The 19,692-nt window shown below is 41.6% G+C and overlaps 1 protein-coding gene across 1 annotated transcript in view; it reads left to right on the top strand.

The window, feature by feature from the left end:
* Positions 1–691: 691 nt before the first annotated feature.
* The window catches only part of MYO1H (myosin IH), a 43,971-nt gene continuing 24,970 nt past the window's right edge, over positions 692–19,692 (top strand). Inside the window, exons 1-13 of the mRNA XM_059893637.1 lie at positions 692–847; positions 3,553–3,668; positions 4,948–5,146; positions 6,115–6,195; positions 8,536–8,715; positions 11,573–11,671; positions 12,809–12,922; positions 13,245–13,316; positions 13,976–14,095; positions 15,163–15,230; positions 15,567–15,672; positions 15,966–16,046; positions 18,308–18,399. Of these exons, the coding sequence (XP_059749620.1) occupies positions 722–847; positions 3,553–3,668; positions 4,948–5,146; positions 6,115–6,195; positions 8,536–8,715; positions 11,573–11,671; positions 12,809–12,922; positions 13,245–13,316; positions 13,976–14,095; positions 15,163–15,230; positions 15,567–15,672; positions 15,966–16,046; positions 18,308–18,399 (1,454 nt within the window). The 5' untranslated portion in view covers positions 692–721. The remainder of the gene's footprint in view (positions 848–3,552; positions 3,669–4,947; positions 5,147–6,114; positions 6,196–8,535; positions 8,716–11,572; positions 11,672–12,808; positions 12,923–13,244; positions 13,317–13,975; positions 14,096–15,162; positions 15,231–15,566; positions 15,673–15,965; positions 16,047–18,307; positions 18,400–19,692) is intronic.

Genomic DNA, 19,692 nt, shown 5'->3' with positions numbered 1-19,692 from the left:
CTCGTCTGTTCCTGGGAGGGTTGTTCTGCTGCCTGGTCTGGCCTTAGTAACCTAGCAAGATTCTCCACCATCCAGCGGGCTGCCACCAACTTTCTCCGGGGAGGTCTGAAGCCCAGCCTTTGGGAGGAGACCCTCCAAATTTGTCCTTTGTTGATGCTGAAATACTCCTCTGCAACAAGATAGTCTCCTTCTGACCAGCGTTCTCATCACTCATCTGGGAATTACATAGCAAGTTTAGGCAACTAACATTCAGTGAGTACATCATGGTCAGGGAAGCAGGCTATAGGGCCAGGCTATCTAGGTGCATATCCTGGCTCTGCCTTTTGGCAGGTCTTGGACATGTTTTATAACCTCTCTGTCCTCAGTTTTCTCGCCTGTAGAATGGGCATGATAAGAGCATAGGGTCAGAATGAGGATCAATAGAGATAATGCATGTCAAGCATTTAGTGTAGTGACTAACATAGTAAATGCTCAGTTCCTGGCAGCAGCTGCTGTTACTACAGTTATTGCTTTTCCTATCATTACTTGTATCCCTAACTGGATCATAAATGCTTAATGAAGAGAGCATAATTTAATCTCTGCTCTCAACTATCCCCAGGGTTTGGGATCTTGCTATTTCCATTTTAGACGTGCAATAAAAATGACAGAATAAGTGAGTTGCTGAGGAATGTTCTGTTTCCTGTAGAAAGAAGAAGTGGGGCGGAAGCACATTCGTCTGCACATGGAAGGCACGCTGACTGCCCGGGACAAGGTCGGGGTGCAGGATTTTGTGTTGTTGGATGCCTACACCAGTGAATCTGCTTTTCTGGACAATCTTCGCAAGCGTTTCAGCGAGAACCTCATCTATGTAATGTAACCCATTTCTCAGCTGTTTTTCCTAGAGTGGTGGCTCCCTTCTGGTCTTGTCTCGATGATCGTGAACAGTATCACTCTAATTAGGTTAGCCGTTAAAGGGGGGTGTCGAGGGACCACTGTCAGGTGCACTTTGATTCTTTGAATTAAGACTTTTATGTCTGCTGGTGGCAGAGACCCAACTTAAATCAGCCTAAGCTGCAAGAGGGAATCTATCAACCTATGTAACTTCAGGGTCCAGAAATAGATCTAGGGTCTAGGGTGATGTCTTGAGGACCCTTTCCCATCCCTCTGCTTTCTTTTGCATCAGTTTCCTTCTGGAGCAGCCTCTCTGCATGGTGGCGAGGTGGCTGCCGGCAGAACCAGGCTGATATGTTATCCTCTTAAAGCTGCTACTGAGAAGGGAGCAAGTCTTCTGGGAGACGGACGATGGTTGGCTCTGATTGGCCCATGTTGGGTCATGTGTCTATCTCTGAACCAATCCCCATAGGTAGAAATGAGGAATATTCTGACTGGCCAGGCTATTCCCAGACCCACTTCTAGAGGTGAGGGATGAGGCCAGTGGCCCCCTGACCTCATGATATGGACCGAGAGCTGGAGAAGTTCTCTCAGAGGAATCTGTTGGAAGAAGGGGGACTTGATGCCAGGCAGGCAAAAGTAAGAGATGTCCACCATATCCCAGGAATCTTCAAGGGTCAAGACTGCAGTACTTTACCAGAACTCTGTTCAAGTTGGTCTCCTTGCTTCTAGTGGTCAATTTTTATTAAGATCTCCATTTATCACTCCACCTTGGTTTGATTGGTCGATTTTCAGGAAAATTCCTTTAAGGGTGCACTCAACAGTGTTTCTGTGTGTGTGTGTGTCTGTGTAGATGGGTGTGTTATTGTTTACTTTTATTAGCTTTTGCTAAGAGTAAATGAGATGATCAGAAGCAGTTTAAAAATATTTTTTAAAAAAATTGTTTTCTTATAGTTATTTTGTTTGTAATAGTGCCCGTGGCTTAGTCTACATGTGGAAACCAAGGTTACCAAAAGAAACAAGCAAAGTGTTTCTCAGAGTATACATTTTTAATCGCGGAAATAGATTTCATCTATAAGTTTATGTATAAGCAGAAGAGAAATAGTATGGTTTGGGGAAGTATAAGTGGGATGATAGGATCATCATGGATAAACGAAATGTTTCCAATCTGAACAGGTAAATTTCAGAAACTGTGTTCTATCCTGGAAGATTTCTACTGATGGAAGCGGTGCAGAGTTTTAGTCAAAATACTCATCTGTGATCCGGTTCTCTGTTTGACTTCGTCCTAGAGATTGGAAACAATAGTTGGAATGATTTTAGCATAATTGAATGTAGGCTTGAGTACCTCCAGTCTTTGAGACTCTGAAATGAAAAGCAACAACAAACTCAGAATCTGAAAACACCAGATATATTTTTTATACCATTTTTAAAGGTTACTTTCCATTTACAGTTCTTACAAAATATTGGCTCTATTCCCCGTGTTGCACAATACATCCTTGAACCTATCTTACACCCAGTAGTTTGTACCTCCCACCCCCAAACCTATATCTTGCTCCCCGTCACCTCTCCCCACTGGTAACCACTAGTTTGTTCTCTATATCTGAGTACCAGATGTATTTTTTTTAAATACCGGGATTTTAAAAAATAAATTTATTTATTTTACTTATTTATTTTTGGCTGCATTGGGTCTTCGTTGCTGCACGCAGGCTTTGTCTGGTTGCAGCGAGCGGGGGCTACTCTTCATTGCGGTGCGGGGCTTCACCACAACTACTGAAGCCCACGCATCTAGAGCCCGTGCTCCAGATGTATTTTTAAAGGAGCCTAAATATTTATTTTTATATATAAGAGCTTAGAACTTTTATTCATAATCATATTCCAAGAAGCTTTCTTTAGTGGCTATATTACAAATATAAGTACTTCAAACACTTGAATATTAGTTGAATCCAACAGTGAGATCTAGAGAAATAAATGCCAGTAGTGGGAGTGTTTGCCCAGTTTTAGATGGCAGGTATATATGCTTGCCCTGCTTTCACTCAATCACCAGAAAGACCTTTGTGAAACATGAATCAATCAGATCATGGTGTACACCCTCAAAGTCATCTCTTTGACATAATAGTTCAGGGCAGTGTTTCATTTCAGTAGCGGGGAGTGGGCTCTCTGACATCCATTGCATGTGGAATGAACCCCCAGTTCCTGACACCTGTATGGTCTCAACTCACACCCTCCCCAACATCCTCTCTACCATTTTCTAGTCTCCCCTCCCTCGCTGGCCTCCAGTGCAGAGCCACACGTGTCCCCTCAGCCTGAGATGTCCTTCCTGCCTCCATTTTTCATGACGGGCTCATCATCCTTCAAGTCTCAGCTCAGATGTCATCTCCTTGGAGAAGGCTCCCAAAGCCCACTAGCTAAGGTGGCCTTCCTTAGTCATTCACTCACTCATTACTCTATTTAAGCCTTTCTTAGCACACTAATTGAAGCAGTCTTGGTCCCTTGGCTGTTTGTCTGCCCGCCTATGCCATGTAGGTTCCATGACAGCAGAGACCCCCCTCCCCACCTGTCGTATTTATCGTGTTATAGTCCCACCACTGAAGGAACACAAGGGGATTATAGCACGTGATGGTCTTTTGCTGTAGCCATTTGCACCCCGAAATTCCTCACTAGTGCTTTGGTCTATTCCTCTAGACATATATTGGGACCCTCCTTGTGTCTGTGAACCCATACCAGGAGCTTGGAATCTACACTGTGAGCCAGATGGAACTTTATCAAGGGGTCAATTTCTTTGAACTGCCACCGCATGTGTAAGTAGCACCCATGAGGTCAGCAATAGGAGTATTTTTCTCTCTTTCTACCTCTCTTTTTTCCCCCTCTCTCCCTTCACCCCACCCATCCACCTACCACCAACCCACCCACCCACCCATCCATTCATCTACCCACCCATCCATCTACCCATCCGTCCACCTACCCATCCATTATCCATCCACCCAACCATCTACATCCTTGATGCATGCTCATTAGGTTGTGTATCTCACTTAAACTGCTGCCTTCTTCTGAAACAAGTCTTTCAACAGAGTGGAAAACATCAGCAGATCATTATCAAATCTAAGCTTAAATATGATGAGAAGTAGAATCTTTGTATGGCTCCTGAGAAATCTAAATGTGGCTAGAGAGGTGTCTTCTCTTGGAAATGAATTGCTATAGTGCCTTCTACTGGTACCTGAATGTCATGGCAGCTGAGAAGAATGCCCATTGGTAGGAACTTACCAGGGCTGCAGATGGATAAGAAAAGCAATTTCCTGCCTGGTCTATATGTGACTTGGGCTTTGCTGAATTTCCCAGTTCTCCTCCTTGGTCGACTTCTGGGCTAATATTTAGGTTCTCCCTTCATTTTTCTTGGTGATTCACCTATTCTACTCCCAAGGCATTTATGAACCTTTCTGCCTCACCACCACCAGTGATTTCTGAAATACCCAGCTTTCAAATTCGGCCACATACTAAGATTATACCCTTGGGAGACCTTCATGCTTTGGTTTCTGATCTTGTAGATAAAGCCCTTATACTAGTTTTACCTCTTGTCCTAAAGCTATCACAGAACTTTTCAAATCTTTTTGGTTTCCTGCCTCTATACTCTTAGTACTTTAGGTTTTGAAGGGAAGAAAACACGAGATCTTATATCTATTGAGTTACTCAATATTTAGACAAGATGTTATTTCCACCTACAGTTAATAGAGCGTCTCTTGCGGGATGTAACTTAGTATGTAACTTATTCTTATAAGAAATGTTGATAGATTTTTTTAAAATTGGTAAATTTTGAAAAATCTTTTTATTCCTGCCCCAATTCTTCACTGTAACTCTTCTATTGTTAGAGTTTTGATATCTAGTACACTCTGTGAGTGATCAGTCAGTGGGTCATGGTGAAGGTTTGCTATCTGTCTGAACTAAGTGCCTTGTACCACAATCTGGACGTGGCTTCTGGGAGGAAGGGTACTTTGTCCTCCTGTTCTGGTGGGCATCAGAGTCAAGGGAAGGAGGGTTATAGTCACTTCCATTCCTTGCGTTTCTGTCTCACTACTTCCCCAGCTACGCCATAGCTGACAACGCTTACCGCATGATGTGCTCTGAGCTAAATAACCACTTCATCCTCATTTCTGGAGAGAGCGGGGCAGGGAAAACGGAGGCCTCCAAGAAGATTCTCCAGTATTTTGCAGTGACCTGCCCAATGACTGAGTCACTACAAATAGCCCGTGACAGACTGCTACTCTCCAATCCAGTGCTGGAGGTGAGCGATCTTTGAGGACCTAGAGAGGGCAGTTCCAGGGAAGTCACTAAGTAAGAAGAATCTTCTGTTCGGGTAGGTCGGTCAAAATGGGCAGGTCTGGAAGTTAAGAAGAGGGCAGTGGATCACATGGGTAGTAGTATTGTGGTTGAAGGGCGTGACCTTGAAGTCCAGCAGGCATGGAGACTAACCCTGGGGCAGTCATGCACCAGCAAGCTTCTGCAATCACTCCCCATCTGGAGAATGGGTCTACTTATAGTACCTACGTCTTAAGAGGTTTTGAGGATTAAACAAGATGAATGCATAAAAAGCACACAGCAGAATTAGTAAGCACTAAAATAATACTCTTATTATTCATTAATATTTTTATTGTTTAATTAAAATCATTTTGATGATTATTATTTCTACTGTTGCAATTCACTGACTTGCTGGATGATTTTGAACATGTTATTTTCTCCTGTGTTTTGGTTGCTCTTTGTGTAAAAGGTGTTTATGGTTGAAGGGATTTTCCCAGTAGAACTTTGGGCTGAACAATTTACATCTTTGATATAGGAAGGTGTCTGGTGATCGGGGCCATTAACTGTGCCCTTCTAGAACAGCAAGGGCCTAGGGTCCTATCTACCTCTCCTTAGGCCATTTCTAATCTATTCCTAGATTGGATTCTAGGGAGAAGATATTTTTCCCTTCTTTTCTCTGGGTCCAACCCCAATATTTGGCATCAAATCCTCTGTAAATAGTGATTCCTTCTTAGAATATAAAGTATGGCTTTCATTCCTGGTTCCCCCTCCCCTCCTCCAATGAGCATGTCATTTAGGGTCAGGAATTCGATGAGCATGGCGAATGACTTAAATGGCACTGAATGACACTTAATGTCATTGAGTGACACATTAAATGACACTGAATGACACTTAATGACTTAAATGGCAGTGAATGACAATTTGGTTCAGTCTCCCCTCCCTTTGTATTCCAAGGCTTTTGGAAATGCCAAAACACTCCGGAATGACAACTCCAGCAGATTTGGAAAATACATGGACATACAGTTTGACTTTAAGGTACACTGAAGTTCCTATTACTGCTTCACGGGGACCCCTTAACTTGCCAGCAATGGAAACCCATCTCAAAGCACCTTAAGGGAGGAAGGGCATTTATTGGCTCAAAAAGTTGAAAAATCCAGGATTAGTGCTAGTTCTAGGAAATGCAAATAAAGACCATGATGACATATTTTACTGTGTGGGCAAAAATTAAGAAGTCTGATAATACCAGGTGTTGGTAAAGATGTGGATCATTAGGAACTCTTACACATTGCTGGCGGGGAGTACATTGGTACAGCCCATTTGGAAAACAGTGTATCATCTTGTGATGTCTAAATCACATAATCTAAGGTGGAGCCATTCCACGCCTGGAGATATTCCTACAGATGTGCAAATATGCCCACAACAGCACTGCTCGCGATGGTAAAGGGACTGGAAAAGAACCAACACATCTCGAGAGAGCTGAATGCCCATCGACAGGAGAACAGCCAAATTGCAGGATGCTCACACAATGAGATGTTTTATGGCAGTGAGAGCATGTGACCGCCAGCTACACACAATGTAGACGGGTCATGAGAACGTACTGGGTGTCAGTGTGATGCCATTTCTTATAAAACTTGAAAACATTCCAAAGTAAACAATATATTGCTTATGTGTACATAATTATATGACATGGGTTGGCAAACTTATTTGGAGAGGGCCAGATAGTAAATATTTTAGGCTTTATGGACCATACAGCCTCTGTCTCAACTACTCAACTCTGCTCTTGTAGCATGAAAGTAGCCAGAGACAACACATAATGAATGAGTGTGGTTGTGTTGTACACAGAGTTTAAATGAGGCTAATGCAAGTAGGAGGGGTAGACAAAGTTCTCAAGGACACATAATTCCAAGTGACAAAGTGACACTTAGGCTAGAGAACAGTAACTGGCTGGGCGTTCAGTGTAGTGATGAGGACAGACTGACTCAGGGTTTCCCAGAGGCTGGAACATGGGTTTCTGGTGGTGTGTGCATAGACTTTGAAAAAAATTTAATAACGATATATATTTTTTCACTTTTTATTGAAATTCTACACATAGTAAAAAGGACACAAATCATGCATACAGCTTGATAAATTTTTACATATGAATCTACCTGTGTAACCACCACTCAGATCAAGATATAAAAATTTCTAGCACCTAGAAGGTTATCCTACCTGTCTCTAACAATACCCCCCCTTCCCAAAGGTGATTGCAGTTCTGACCTCTATAATCACAGATTCATTTTGCTGCTTCTTGAACTTCAGAAAAATGCAATTATACAATTGTTCTATTTTGTGTTTGGCCTCTTTCAATCAACATGTCTGTGAGATTCAACCATGTTGCTGCATGGAATTGTTCATTTTTTGATTGCTCGACTTTTATCACCATTTATCTGTTCTCCTGTGTTGGACATTTGGGTTGTATCCAATTTGGGGCTATTGCAAATAGTGCTGTGAACATTCTTGTACCTCTTTTAGTAGATATAAGCACACTCCTTTATGTTGGGTATATACCCCGAGGTGGCATTGCTGGGTTCTTACCAGCAATGTTATAATTGAGAGTTTCAGTTTTTCCACACTCTTGCCAACATTTGGTATTGTCAGTCCTTTTAGTTTTAGGCATTCTGGTGGGATATAGTGGTTTCTCACTGTAGTTTAAATTTGTATCTCCCTGATTTTTAATGAAGTTTTGCCCGTTGGTCATTTAAAGACCCTCTTGTATGTTAAAGTCTTTTGCTCATTTTTAATTGGGCTGTCTGGTTTTTTTTTCCTTATTGATTTGCAAGTGTTCTATATATGTCCTGGAACACAAACCCTTTACCGGATATCTTATTTAAAGCAATAATTAAGACAAGTGTGATGTTGGCACAAGAATATATAAAGAGGCTAATAGACCAGAAGAGAGTCGAGAAAGACCCCTCCCCCCGCCCCACTCACATATATGGTCACCAGACTTATGACCAAAGCACCACTGTGATTCAGTATGCATAGAATTGTCTTTCCAATAAATGGTGCTGGTCAACTGGAAATCCATATGGAGGATAAAGAGATCTTTGGCCTCAACTTCACCCCATATACAAAAATTGAATAATGATGGGTCATAGTCCTAAACGTGGATGGTAAAACAGTTGCTTCTAGACGAAAACACAGAAAATATCTTCATGACTGTGGGCGTAGGCAAAACTCTTTTTGAAACGGGACCCAGAAAACACTAATCCTAGAAGATCGTTAGATCAGACTTGATTCAAATTCAGAATTTCAGTTCATCAGAAGACACCAGTAAGAGAGTGGTTTGATTATTGGTTTTTTTTTTTTCCCCGAATTTTTTGCTCTCTGTTGAAGGGCATTCCTGTAGGCGGGCATATCATCAGTTACTTGATAGAAAAGTCTCGAGTCGTCTATCAAAATCAGGGTGAGCGGAATTTCCACATCTTCTACCAGCTGCTAGAGGGTGGAGAAGAGGAGCTCCTTGCTTACCTGGGACTTGAGCGAGACCCCCAGCTGTATAAATACCTCTCACAGGTTGGAAAGACCAGCACCTGGTTCTGGTGGCCTTTTGGAGGGGGGGGATCAGGGGTGTTTGGGGGACTTCTGTGGGATGTTCAATAACTTTCTCATTATCATTGTGGAGGTATTCTACTGATTGGTTTCTTGACCCCTCCTTTTACGCCTGGCAGGTATATCATCTTGGTACAGTAACCAATATCTTGGTGAGTGGTTCTCAGCCCTGGCTGAAGTTAGAATTACCCAAGGAGCTTTTGAAACACACAAATGCCTGGGCTCTACTTTCCAGAGATTCATATTTAATTGGTCTAGAGCAAGACCTGGACATCAGGGTGGTTTTATTTATTTTTTTTATAATCTTTTTTATTATAAACATTTTCAGTTTTCAGAAAAGTTGAATCAATATCATTACATGCCTCACTCACATTAAAAAATTATTACCACTTTGCTATATCTGCTCTATCATCTAACTTCTGCTGAACCATTTTAAAGCAATTTGCGATTTTATGGCACTTCTGTCACAAATAATAATTCAGCATGTAGCTTCTAAAAATAAGAGTATTTTCTTATACTGTGCTACCATATTGAACCTTAAAAATTAACAATAATTTCCTTATATCATCTACTAACTAGTCCGTAGTCAAATTTTCCATTGTCCTCAAAATACTATCTATAGCAGTTTCTTCCAACTAAGATAAAATCATGCATCGGTTATTATGTTTCTTTCAATCTAGACTCTTATTTCTTTTCATAAAATTAACAGTGTGAAGATGCTAGAGCAGTAGATTGAGATTAAATATTTTTGGTAAGGACACTGCATAGATGCCCTGAGTAGACATCCTGCATCATCTCAGCAGACACATGTTGTCCATTGCTTCACTGTTAGTGATGCGAATTTGATCACTAGGTTAAGGTGGTGGCAGATCTTTCCACTGTAGAAATATTTTCCATCAGGGTTGTTTTAAACATTCCTTGATGATTAAATGCAATTCAGTGAATCCCCTGGATATTCTAATGCACAGCTGAGGTGAGAACTTCTGGTCTAGTGTGATAGAAACACACTGTCTATCTCTGTCCACAACCTATGGTACTTCATTCTGCTTTCAGAACTAGTTTGGAAAAGACTTTTTGCACCTTCCTGCCTTCCATCCCGAGAACTGTTTTCTGCGAAATGAATGAGCGTCCTCCCTTACAGAAATAGTTCAGACCATTTCTATGAGCAATCCTAGGATGTAGTGTTGTACAAAGTGGCTTCCAGAATTTAACTTCCCAGCACTAATTTTTCTGCAACCAGCACTAGGGTGTGGGATGGTCAGGATCTATAGCACCTCTCAGTGTTTGATGTCACCAGCACCTTTTTGCCCCAAGATTTTTGGATTTTTCTCTTCTCTCTGGACCTGGCTTGAACGGAGGTCACTTGGCAGAGTACAAAGCAGGGACATCATTTAAGAAAGAGAGCCAGGTCTTATAAAGTGAATATTGTAAAATGAAGACCAGCGTATCATAGTAAATCATGGAGGAAAAGATGACTTGATGGAAATTTATTTTGAAAAATGCAGCTAAATCAGGAAGATAAAAGAATCTCATAATCTCATTTTATACTTAACAAACTTTGTACTAATTCTCAGAACAAAGAATAAATCAAATTTGATTTTTTTTTCTTTTTGAGGACCTCATTTTTCCAACAGAGCTGTATGGGAGCATCACCTTTGGCTTTTCATAGCATGATCAGAGGATCAATTTGTTACAGTCTTTGAGGACTTCATCCATTAAGGATGGATTTCATCCATTTAAGAGGACTTCATTTATGTAGGGCTTCTCCTAACCATTCGATTATCAAATCACTCTCTTTGGGAATGTATCATGCCTTTATCCTTGCAGATTTTTTCTGGCTTGATTAATTTGGCCAGATCCTCATGCCACAGTGGCTTTGGAAATGGCTCAAGCAATTCACAAGTATTATTTTGATCGATTTCATATTCTCCTGTAACTTTGGCAAACTTTGTGACTGCTTTGCAGTATATTTGCACTGCTTCCAAACCTCTAGGTGTCCTCTGAGGACTGACTTAGACTAGCTCTGCCCTTGGAGAGGCAAGTGCAGATGTTGCTAGTTGTGTGGGCAGGGATATTTGGGAGGTTGCAGATTTAACACTGGCCAGTTCACTGGTGAATATTTTCATGGTATGACACCTTTGTTTTCCCCACGCAACAAGGAACTCTTTTAAGATAACAAATCTTCAGGTAATCAGGAAACTAGGAATACTCTGTACTACAAAAGCAAAAAAAACCAAACCCTCATCTAGAAGGTTTCCTCTTTAATTTGTGATATTGGTAGTCTGTTACTTATTTAAAAGACATCCTCTAGAGTTAATGGGGAAAGTCTTATTACGCTTCCTGTAGAATCTGTGTTTCTCTAGATGCCAAACTTTTATTTCCTTGAGTGAAGGAAATCCTGCAGTGAAGTTTCTGATGTTGGTTGCTAAGTGTGTCAAGATTGTTTACTGAATTTAAATACTGTCATTTTCCTGCATGTTTCAGCAGATATCTATTGAGACAAGTGTTTCCAATTTATTCAGCAAAAATGGCAAGAAAACCTATTTTTAAAAACACACTAAAGATATACCACTAATATGTAACTTTGAAAGTTTTCCCAGACAGATTTTTAAACAAAATTACAAATAAATTTGAAAAAAGCAGCAGTTGGCAAATCGTCAGGTGGTAAACAGAATAGAACCCATTTTTTTCACAGCTCAGAACATTCTAGAACTAGCTTTTTCATGCTTGTAGAGAAAATCATTTTGATTAGGAGTAGGTGTTTATAAACCTAACTGTCCTTATAAAAATGCTGTTAAGCAACCCAATTCTGTGTCAACAGGGCCACTGTGCCAAAGAGTCGTCTATTAATGACAAGAACGACTGGAAAACGGTTTCCAATGCCTTTTCTGTCATCGATTTTACTGAAGATGACCTTGAGGTATGAGCCCCCCGAGGGCAGAGATGCCAAGGTCAGGTCTGGGATTGAGGAAACCATCCTGGTTTCTTGGTGATTACACGGTAGGATTGCCAGATTCAGCAAATAAAAACATAGGACACTTAGGTACATTTGAATTTCAGATAAACACTGACTCGTTTTTTAGTAGAAGTATATCCCAACATTGCATGGGACAAACTTCATACTAAAAATTAGTCATTGCTCATAAATACACTACCATGTGTAAAATAGATAGCTCGTGGGAACCTGCCGTATAGCACAGGGAGCTCAGCTCAGTACTCTAATGACCTACATGGGTGGGATGGTGGGGGGAGGGAGGTTCAAGAGGGAGGGGATATAGGTATACATATAGCTGATTCACTTCATTGTACAGCAGAATCTAACACAACATTGTAAAGCAATTTTACTCCAATAAAGAAAAGAAAAAATAAATAAAAATTAGTCATTGCTTACTTGAAATTCAAATGTTAACTGGGCATTCTGCATTTTATCCAGCAGCCCTGAATTTTCCCAGTGTTGGGTGCCAGCAGGTGGTCATGTTTCCTCTTCCCCTTAAACCCAATCTCAAATATTTAATCCCCTAGAATGCTAGGAATATCATTTATTTATGCTTCTGTATTGGAACAAACTGGACCAAACTGTAGGATTTATAAAGAGTTTGTTTTTACATCTTTTTGTCCTTATTTTCTGGGTGGGGGGGGGGGCGATTGTTAAACTATTGATCTTTCCAAGGACCAGGATATAATTTTAAAAAATATATATATGTATGTATATATACACATATGTGTATATGTATATACACACACACGTATATATACACACATGTATCTGGGATCATGACATTGGAACATTAGATTGGTGGGGAGGCACAGGGTGATATCATAATAGCAGTGTCTTGTGCTGGAGTTGAGTGAGGCATCATCCTACCCTCCGCCGAGGCTCTTTCCCGGCTTCCCTTAATATCTGGGCAAGGAGGAAACTCCATTCGTTCTGTGAGCTCCAGGCTGGAATTCAGGGGCGGGGAGTTCTCCCTCGGGTATCTCCTCTCTGATGACATTTATCAATTAGGCGGCCACCGTCTTCTCTCCCTGCCCTCCTCACCACTTCCCACATTCCTAGAATCTCTTTGGAATTATTGCCAGTGTCCTACACCTGGGGAACATCTGTTTTGAAGAGAACCAGCAAGGCTGGGCCTCCATACCAGACACCCACGAGATCAAACGGATTGCCAAGGTGATGGTCCAACTTGCGAGAGCCCCGGTGCGGGGGGAGCAGACACTTTCAGAGATGGAGAGGCGGGGGAGGGGAGTGAGGCAGCCAGACGCCCATGTCCCAAATGGCTCACATCGTGTTCTCCCAGCTGACACTGGTTAGGAGGTTTAAAGATCATGGGGGTAGATGAGGGAGTGGGTAAAAGCCAGTTGGTTGAAAGACCAAATATGATCTGTTTTGCGTTAAAGCACAATTAGTAGGGCAGGTACACCTGGACCTGGAAACTCTTTATTAGTGAGTAAAGTTGGGTTACTGAATGGCATTTTGATTTCCATTTATTCAGCTCCTAGGGGTCCACCCATGGGTCCTTCTGGAAGCTCTCACCCATAGAAAGATTGAAGCCAAAACGGAGGAGGTAAAAATGGCTCTAGGTGGAAATGTACCTGCCCTTCCCACCACTGCTGCCAGCAGGATGGTGGCCCTAGGGGAGGCCAGACTCCTGAATCCTGCCCACCAGGTTCTGTGTGGTCCAGCTTCTGTCAGCATCTCCTGCCTTAACTTCCCCATCCCCCAACATCCCACCATCACAAGCTCTCTGTGCCTCACGCTCGCCCTGCCTTCCCTCCACAGAGTCTTTGCTATGCTGTTCCCTCTGCTGGAACACTTTTCCCTATGCTTCTTGTAGTTAACCCAGCCTCATCCTTCAGTTCCCAGGGATCATTTCTTCAAAGTCCTTTCCCTGCTCATCCCACCCCTACCCTAAAGCACCATATATATCTCTTTATAGCACTTGTCACGCTCAGCTTGAGAGCAACATGGTGCTTCTTTGTGTGACTTGTTGAATGTCCCTCTGCAAAATGTGAGCCCACAAAGGCTGGAACTGTTTGCCTTAGTCATGGCTGTATATCAGCACAGTGCCTGGCACTCAAGAAATAGCATAAACAGAACAGGCGGGAGGGGCATCTTTCCCCATCAAGTATCCTTCTCTAGTCATCTTTAAAGCCTAGGTTGAACACTCAGGAGGCCTTTTAATATTTTTAACCTCTGTAAAGATGTACCTGTCGTTCTTCTCAGGTGATATGCCCATTGACGCTAGAACTCTCTGCCTACGCTAGAGATGCAATGGCAAAGGCCGTTTACGGACGAACATTTACTTGGCTGGTCAACAAAATCAATTCCTCCTTAGTGAACAAGGTTGGTCCACACACATTGGGTAATGTGCTCACTAACATGGTAATGTTTTATAACCAATATCTTTACTCTAAAGAATTTGTGAGAATTGACTGTATGCTCCTGGTGGGCAGGGATGGTGTCTTTTCACGTCTACATTTCCAGTGTCTAGCACACAGTAGGCTCACAAAAATGCATGCTGAATGATCTTGGCTGTGTGTCCCCAAGTGTGGGACACACAGCATTTCAAGTATGCCAGGTGGCTTTAAGTATACACAGAAACTTTTCCTTTTAACAGTATATTTTAATGTGTATAAGAAAAAACAGGCTGAGTCCTTCGAATTTACCCTATGGGCATGTTTCCTTTTTAAGTGTAGTTATTTAAATTAAAAAGGAAGTTTACTCAAAGCTGGAAATGAAGGAAATGATATGAGGGCAATGGGGTACATAGATGTGGTGAGACTCAGGGAGGAAGCATGCAAAGGACAGATTTGGATACATTGACTCAGTACATCATATACAATGTTAAATTGTGTCCCTTAATAAAAAGGGCATGCTCTCTTTAAATAGCCATCCCTGTGGGACAACACTTGGTCCTCTGTTGAAAATGATATGCAAAGTATCTGCCTTCTCTCCTGGATAAACATCTCCTTCCTGCTGTTTATAGCTTCCTTCTTTCCTTCCCTCCCTCCCTCCTTTCCTTCCTTGTTTTCTCTTTTTTTTTTTTTTGTCTCTCTCTTCCTCTTCTTTTCTCTCCCTCTTTCTCTATCTTCTTTTTTTTTTTTTTTTTTTTGGATTGAATGTGGGATTGGGAGGCTGAAGAGGGCTGAAGCAAGGAAGTGAATCGGAAGATGAAGGTTTCACTGCTCCGGTGACGGATAAGGAAGCTGGGATGGGATCTGGGGAGGCTGCAGGCAGGAGGAGGCAGGCTGCAAAAATTATTTCTACCCTAAGGTTCTTCTGTGAGCCATTGCTGGAGAGAGAAGGCATGAGATTGATAGCCAAGTCCCAGATTCGGGGACAGCTACCAGGTTTTGAGTGTCACAAAGTAAACAACCTTAATGATTAACGGTGTGTGTTACTTTGACTAGGATTTCACTGGGAAAACTGTTATTGGATTGCTGGATATCTATGGGTTTGAAGTCTTTGACAAGAATGGGTGAGTTCGTTGTTACCCACTGGTTCTTTGTTTTTCTTTAAGGTCTGAGTCTGGTTTATGGTATCTCTGATGTCATTGGAATTCATTTTCCTATTTCTAGAAATTCTCCAGATTTGCATAGCCCCTACCTAATAGACTTTTCTAGAACCGGAATAACTATAAAAAATGCAACTGTCTTTTAGCTTGACTCTTCTGATCTATTTAGTAAATTATTTGTTTAATAAGGGCTTTGTTTTTTCTGTATGGAAAAGCATCCTTAAAAATAAGTAAAAGCAATTTTTTTAAAACTTGGTCTACTCACGTAGCTTTAGTTACTTAAATCTTTTGCACCTCTAGTTTTGAACAGTTCTGTATAAATTACTGCAATGAGAAACTCCAGCAACTATTAATTGAGAGAACCCTAAAAGCGGAACAGGCAGAATATGAAATGGAAGGTATAGAGGTAAATGTTTCGATGTTTTCTCCTCATTTGATTTCTTAACCTAGCAAAAGACATTTACTTGAGAAATATTGTTTCATTGGAGATTTTTCAGGATTAGTACTAAGGATTATTTTTCACTCCTTCTCTGCTTATTTCATGGGAAGTTATTTTGATATCCAGCAAGTATTCTTTTTGAAATGTTAGAGATAAAAATCAGATTTGGGAAAAACAGTTGGAAAATCAATTTAAAAGAATTATATTTGATGCTCATCTTAATCCTTCTTGGAGAATTTTTTTCATCTTTGTCATTTTAGTGGGAGCCAATTCAGTATTTCAACAACAAGATCATCTGTGACTTGGTAGAAGAGAGACACAAAGGAATCATTTCCATTCTGGTGAGAAAATTAACATTGACTTGGGGCCCATTCAATGGTATTTACAATACCCAGGCTTACAAAGGGTTAAGAGTGAAATCCACGGGATTACTGAGGGATGCAAGTTGAACTTTTTTGCTGAATTTTTGCTCCAGGCTTTAGGCTGAGCTTTCTCCTCTTGTTCAGATTCACAGACCTAAATTATAGCCCATCAGGAGATCACAAGGAAAGACCTTTTATAATGAAAGCATGCGTGCCTCTCTTCCGTAGACATTGGAGGATGAGCCAGGGAACTGGGGACCTGGTTTAGGCACTTGGGGGAGGGGCTGCTTTCATGCTTGGCACTGAGCAGGGAGCCAGAAGACTTAAAGGAAGGCTTTATAAAGAATATCCACGGGGCTTCCCTGGTGGTGCAGTCGTTGAGAATCTGCCTGCCAATGCAGGGGACACGGGTTCGAGCTCTGATCTGGGAGGATCCCACATGCCGCGGAGCAACTAGGCCCGTGAGCCACAACTACTGAGCCTGCGCGTCTGGAGCCTGTGCTCTGCAACAAGAGAGGCCGCGATAGTGAGAGGCCCGTGCACCGCGATGAAGAGTGGCCCCCGCTTGCCGCAACTAGAGAAAGTCCTCGCACAGAAACTAAGACCCAACACAGCCATAAATAAATAAATAAATAAATAAATAAATTAAAAAAAAAAAAAAAAAAGAATATCCACGGATCCTGAGTTGAGGCTTCGTGAAGTGGGCCTGTGACCTTCTTTTGAACTATTGTGACTTCTGAGAATATCAGGGTCCTCGAATCCACAATTCCACTTCAAACATCAATGTCTCTAATAAATTCTGAAGGCCAGTGAGAAGTGACTTCCCTGCCTTGCCTTCCATTCGGGATCATCTGTACTACAGTTTGCCTCCCTGTTAATGAGAATTAGTGGTCCCCTTCCTCCTCCTGCCTCCCCGACAACTAACTGCTGTGTGAACCCACGATTCTAAAGCACAGCCAGGGACATTGATGGGTGGCGACTGTAGTCTCCAGGAACATGGGCACCATCTCGATTCAAATCCCAGCCCTACTGCTTATTAGCTGTGTAAGCTTAAGTAGGTGTCTTAACCTCTCTGAGCTCCAATTTCATCATCTTTCAATGGGTCCAATGCTAACAGCACTTACCTCAGAGAGGAGCTGTAAGGACAAATTAAGTGAAATAATACATGCAGAGGGCTTAGAACTATACCTGGTACATGGCAAGCATTCAGAATCTATCTGTTCAGCAAATACCTATTGAATGCTTACTTTGTGCCAGGATTCTGCCTTGTGCTTTGGGACATGGCAGTGGACAAAACAGGTCAAAACAGCTGCACTCAGAGGCTTTAAATTCTAGCATGGAGAGACTAACAATAAACAGGTGAATGGGCAAAATGCACAGATTGTGCAATGGAGAAAAAAGCAGGAAAGATTAGATGTGCTGGTGAGGGGGGTTCAATTTTAGGTAAGATCGTCTAGAAAGGACTCTCTGAGAAGGTGACATTTGAGCAAAGACCTGAAGGGGGGACAAGCTGCGTGGACGTCCAGGAAGCACAGACTGATGTAAGCTAGTACATGTACGTTCAATGCGCCTGCAGATTGCTGGACTAGTATTTTAAAATACCTTAGTAGTAAGTACTTGTTTCTATTTGGTTTGCCATAGATGGAATCAGAAAGCATAGAAATGTTGCTTTGTAAGAATTGTTTCACCAACGTGAACCCAGCTTTTTTGTTGTTTTAATAAAAGCTACAGGGTTGATTCATTTTTTTAAGATGGTCAATTAAATGTTATCACTGTTGAGGACCCAAAACAGGAAATAGACATAGCTTGTGAAACAGGAAAGGTTATACTCAACTAGCTTTACGGCTTGCTTTCCCTGAGGGCTTTGCTCCTAGTAAAAGAGGGTATGTTCTTGGCCAGCTGGTTATTAGTGGTTAAGAGACAATGAAGTTGAGTGTTTCAGCTGGTTATGAAAGCTGCGAAGTGTCCCTGGGAAGACTTTGGACATAGGCGTCAGACAGTGGGAGAGTTGACTTTTCATGGAAATTTCCAGTCTCTCTGGTTCCAAGCTTCCCTGATCAGATTTGAGAAGCTGAGCACATGTGATGGATTACCCTTCCTCCTCCAGAAATGTTCACCCGAACTTGTGTGAGATGATATATTTCAATCCACTACATTTTGCCCCAGCTGGTGGGAGCATTTAAACTTGGAATTGATGGAGGGTGGTGCCATGAACAGAGACTTCTCTTTCTGTTTTGTAGGATGAAGAATGTATTCGTCCTGGTCCTGCTACGGACTTGAGTTTCCTGGAGAGATTGGAAGAGAAAGTGGGCAAGCACGCACACTTCCAAACGTAGGTGTCTCATTGCGAGGCTGTTGCATGGGGGAAGGTCACGTAGAGTTGACCTTTGAACAACACGAGTTTTAACTGCGTGGGTCCACTTATACATGGGCTTTTTTTTTCAATAGTAAATAGTTACAGTACTACGTGATCCCATCCCCTGTTGGTTGAATCCATGGATACGGAAGGCCAGCTATGAGTTATACACAAATTTTTGACTGCGTGGAGGTCGGTGCCCCTAAACCCCATGTTGTTCAAGGGTCAACTATATCTCCATTATCTTGGATATATGGACAGTGCTCTCCAAGAGTACAGATACTTCTTCATTCCTAGAAATATCATGATGATACGCCAACTGCACAACTTTTGTTGGTAGGGGTCAAGGTCATGTGAATTCCAAGTAGAATTTTTTTTTTAAGATTTTGTATCTTTATTCATCATTTCATTTTGGACATGTCCACATGCATGAAATGTCTCTTTTTAATTCAGGCATAAAATACATGCAGTGGTGTCTGTAGATCTGAATTGTACAACCAGATGTATTAGTATATTTGTGCGTACCCACATCACCATCCCACAGATGAAGACATAGAGCATTTACAGCACCCCAGAAAATCAACTAGAAATTTAACATAGTCTTTGAGACAAGGAGGAGAGAATTTAAGGGCATGTGCTCTGGAGTCGTAGGGAGCTGGTTATGAATCCCAGTTCAGCCACTTATTAGACACGTGACTTTGGGCAAGCAATACTCCTGAGTTTGAGTTTCCCCTTCTACAAGATGGGATAATTAATATACCTACCATATAGCATTGTAAATGACTACATAAATCACCTAGTGTAATTTCTGGCCATAGCAAAGATTCAATAAATTGTAGTGGCTTCATCAAACCCCTTATAGACTATTGAAAGGATACATAAGTGGAACTGGATAAGTATATGAATCAAGAATGGGAAAATAAGTTGTAACATCTTCACAAATGGGATAATATATGGCCATGAGAATGAACAATCTATAATACATGCAATGATGTAGGTAAATCACAAAAGCATGTAATCAAGAGAAATCAGACACAAAAGAGTACATACTATATGGTTCCATTTCTATGAAATATCAAACCAGGTAAAAACAACGTCTTCTGTTAGATGTCAGGTTGTACCTGGAGAGGGCTCAAGGTTGGGGGTTCTCAGGGACTAGTAATGTTCTGTCTCTTGATCTGATACAAGTCACACAGAAGAATTCAGTTTGCAAAAATTCATTGAGCTGTGCACTTGCGATATATGTGTACATAATATATATGTATATAC

Source organism: Balaenoptera ricei, chromosome 14 (assembly GCF_028023285.1).
Source record: "Balaenoptera ricei isolate mBalRic1 chromosome 14, mBalRic1.hap2, whole genome shotgun sequence".
Classification (NCBI taxonomy): Eukaryota; Metazoa; Chordata; class Mammalia; order Artiodactyla; family Balaenopteridae; genus Balaenoptera; species Balaenoptera ricei.
The sequence above is the reverse complement of the archived record's forward strand: the minus strand, read 5'-3'. Positions and strand labels throughout refer to the sequence as shown.